This window comes from Hippopotamus amphibius, chromosome 3 (assembly GCF_030028045.1).
Source record: "Hippopotamus amphibius kiboko isolate mHipAmp2 chromosome 3, mHipAmp2.hap2, whole genome shotgun sequence".
In the NCBI taxonomy this organism is placed as follows: domain Eukaryota; kingdom Metazoa; phylum Chordata; class Mammalia; order Artiodactyla; family Hippopotamidae; genus Hippopotamus; species Hippopotamus amphibius.
Genome location: NC_080188.1, coordinates 108,782,175 through 108,785,675, shown reverse-complemented (window position 1 = coordinate 108,785,675; position 3,501 = coordinate 108,782,175). Strand labels below are relative to the sequence as shown.

General features: G+C 36.2%; 1 protein-coding gene across 1 annotated transcript; it reads right to left on the bottom strand.

Annotated features, from left to right (window-relative positions):
* Positions 1-1,368: 1,368 nt before the first annotated feature.
* On the bottom strand, positions 1,369-2,332 carry LOC130847822 (olfactory receptor 4A15-like). The gene has a single exon (XM_057725452.1). It carries the CDS (start codon positions 2,263-2,265, stop codon positions 1,369-1,371), a length of 897 nt encoding a protein of 298 aa, XP_057581435.1. The 5' UTR covers positions 2,266-2,332.
* Between the last annotated feature and the right edge of the window lie 1,169 nt (positions 2,333-3,501).

Genomic DNA, 3,501 nt, shown 5'->3' with positions numbered 1-3,501 from the left:
ACTAAGCTCGTTAGCCACAACTACTGAGCCCTCGTGACACACCTGTTGAATCCCACGGGCCTAGAGTCCATGCTCTGCAACAAAAGAAGCCACCACAATGAGAAGCCCAAGCACCACAATGAAGAGTAGCCCCCACTTGCCACAACTAGAAAAAGCCTTTGTGCAACAACCAAGTCCCAACACAGCCAATAAATAAATAAATAAATAAATAAATAAATAAATTTATATAAAAAAGAACATATAGTTTACAGAGAATCAGAAAGGCATTCATTATGTAAAATAAAATATGTACCCAAAATATTAAACATTTATTGTATTAAAAAAGCTGTACCCAGACAGTTTAATTTAATGTAGGCAGACTCTGGAGTTATATGTGATATGAATGACTAACATGTATTTTAATTATTGTTGGAGTTCAGTCGATCTAGGTGCACAAAATGGCATTGGAAATTTTAAATTTTCAGCCCAAAACTTAATTTGAGCAGACAAAATCTACCATATACTACCATTACAGTATAAAGTTAACAAAGTTCATTTCTCATGGATTTATACTCTATGAATATATTCTGTGAAATTTTAAATTAATTTAAAGTAAGTAATTTGACCAGGACATTTATTTTAATTGTTAGATTAGCATTTTCTTAACAATCTGAATTATTTATTTTTATTTTATTTTATTTTATTTTTTTAAATTTGGCTGCATCAGGTCTTTGTTGCAGCATGCAGGATCTTTCATTGCAGTGCTTGGGCATCTCTCTAGTTGTGGTGTGCAGGTTCCAGAGCACATGGGCTCTGTGGTTTGTAGCACACAGGCTCTCTAGTTGAGGCACGATGGCTCAACAGCTGTGGTGTGCGGGCTTAGTTTCCCCGCAGCATTTGGGATCTTAGATCCCCAATCAGAGATCCACCTGAGTCCCCTGCATTGCAGGATGGATTCTTCACCATTGGACCACCAGGGAAGTCCAAACAATCTGAATTTTTAATTTCAAGTTTCATTCTCTTGGACTAAAAGGAAATAAATTCTATTAGGTCATATTTCTTGGTACCATGAAGGTATGATTAACCCACAAATAAGAACGTGAAATAAAACCAAAAAAATTATTGACACTAAAAATTCTTAATACAGTATGATTACATATATAAAATATTAACCTATGAAATTACATTGGTCTCTAAGGACTATAAAATATTCCACTTACATAAAGTTTAATTTATATAGCTGTTTTGGAATAGTCTAAATTACCCAAAGGAAATAATGTTTTAAATATCATCACTGACATTTAAGCTTTTCCTTGGTTCTCCAAAAGAATGAATATCACCTCCTACATGATGGATACACCCCTTTTCCAACTAAGGTCACTTTTTACGTCAGAGTTTCCTCGTGGCATTTTTCATTTCTGCATTTTGGAGGGTGTAGATTAAGGGATTCAACATGGGAGTTATCAAAGTTAAAACCACAGTCATGGGTTTATCAATGGGAAATTTAGCATTAGGCATGGCACACAGGAAGATACAGGGAACAAAGAATAAAATGACCACCATCATATGGGATGCACAGGTGTAGAAGGCCTTGGGATTCCCTTCCAACCCATGAGTCTTCAGGGAGTGTGATCTGACCCCATAGGACACTAAGAGAATGAAGAAGACAACAGTGCAAATTGCCCCTCCATTACCTATCATAGAATGTTCAATGAGGTGGATATAGGTGCAAGCAAGTTTCAATAAGGGGTACATATCACACAGGAAGTTGTCAGTGACATTGGGGCCACAGAAAGGGAGCTGGTAAATAGAGAGAAATTGAACCAGTGAGTGCAGAAAACCTCCACTCCAGGCCACCAGCCACATGAGAACACACACCTGCTGATTCATGATGGCCAAATAACAGAGAGTTTTACAGATGGCTACGTGTCGGTCATAAGCCATCACCACCAGAAGAATGACTTCAGCACCAGCAAATAAGTGATCTATAAAGACTTGAGTCATACAAGACTGGAAAGAAATAGTCTTTTTCTCATGAAGCAAGTCAGTGATCATTTTGGGAGCAATGGCAGTAGAATAGACAGTATCTATAAATGATGAAGCCAGAAATAAGTACATGGAGGAACCCAGTGACCTGCTGGCCACAATGGTCACCATGATAAGCAGATTGCCCATTATGGTCACAATGTAGATGAGTAGGAACAGGACAAACAGAACCTTTTGCATCTCAGGGTTTTGTGTGAGCCCGAGGAGGACAAACTCAGTCACATTGTCCCTATTTTCCATGTGTTTTCCTGAAGGTGTTGATTAGGTGTCAGAGGCTGCAAACAAAATGGTCAATAATGAATTTGAGATGATCACAAGCTTTTATTTAAAAAATGTGATGCCTTCCTCAACAGTGTTTGCTCCTCAAGGCCTCACACAGAGTAGGTCTTCAGAACATAAGGCTTTGGAATCTCCTCCCACAAATACTCCTTTCATTTTCTCAAATTCCTTGCTTCAGCTACACTAATGAAACTTCTGTATTCTAACTGGGGGTATATACGAGTGGTGTATCTGTGAGATTATGTACCAAACAAGAAAGCTGCTTTCTCCAGAATATCTCTCACAAAGACTGCATTTGTGACTTTATATATCATTTCTTTTCTTCTTAAGAGCATTTTGATCTTATGAGGTCTACCATGTAAACAATCTCATCTTTAATAAATTTATTTTTATACTTACATGAAGTAATACCTAGACATGGGATATAAAAGTATAGGATGATGTATAGGCAGCACACTTTTTGAGTTACTATGAGCTCCAAAAATCGAGGAGTAAGTCACCTACAGCAGTGAAAGAACCAGGCACATTATGAGTACTCATCAAATGCTTGTTAAATTCTATTTAATTGAACTAAATTTCAAAACTCAGAGAGCAACTGAGCAGAGATAAATGTATAAAATCTTCCTATGCAAGAAAGTACAAAGAAAGCAACATTTTTTTTGAAAACACACACACACAATTAACATTTGTTACAACCCAGGTATTGGAGGGAAAATATGGACACCACAAATCTGAGGGATTGGGTACTACATCAACATTTTTTCTATTTTCCAAAATTGTTTAGAATTGATTACTGCCAGCCATATCTCAATTAAGAATGTCAAAAGAAACATTCTAGGCTGAGTCATGATTTAGTGGAAAGAATTCTATACCAAAAATATAGAAATGTTATTTAATTTTGCTTAGACATTTTGAAAAAATCACATCCCAACTTACATTCTTATTGGAAAGGTGATAATCTTTCCAAATTTGTGAGTTTCCCAACTGATGTCATTGAAACCTCTGTCCTAAATGGCATGCTAACATATTTGCAGGTAGGCGCTCTTTATGTTAGTTGGGGTGAATTAATATGTGTGAAAGGTTATTATTTTATTAATCAGTAGGTTAGACCAGTTATTTTGCTCAAATTGTAAATTTGGTTATGAGTCTCTGTGGAATACAGAATATTCATTCTCACTTAAGGAAAATAAATCATCT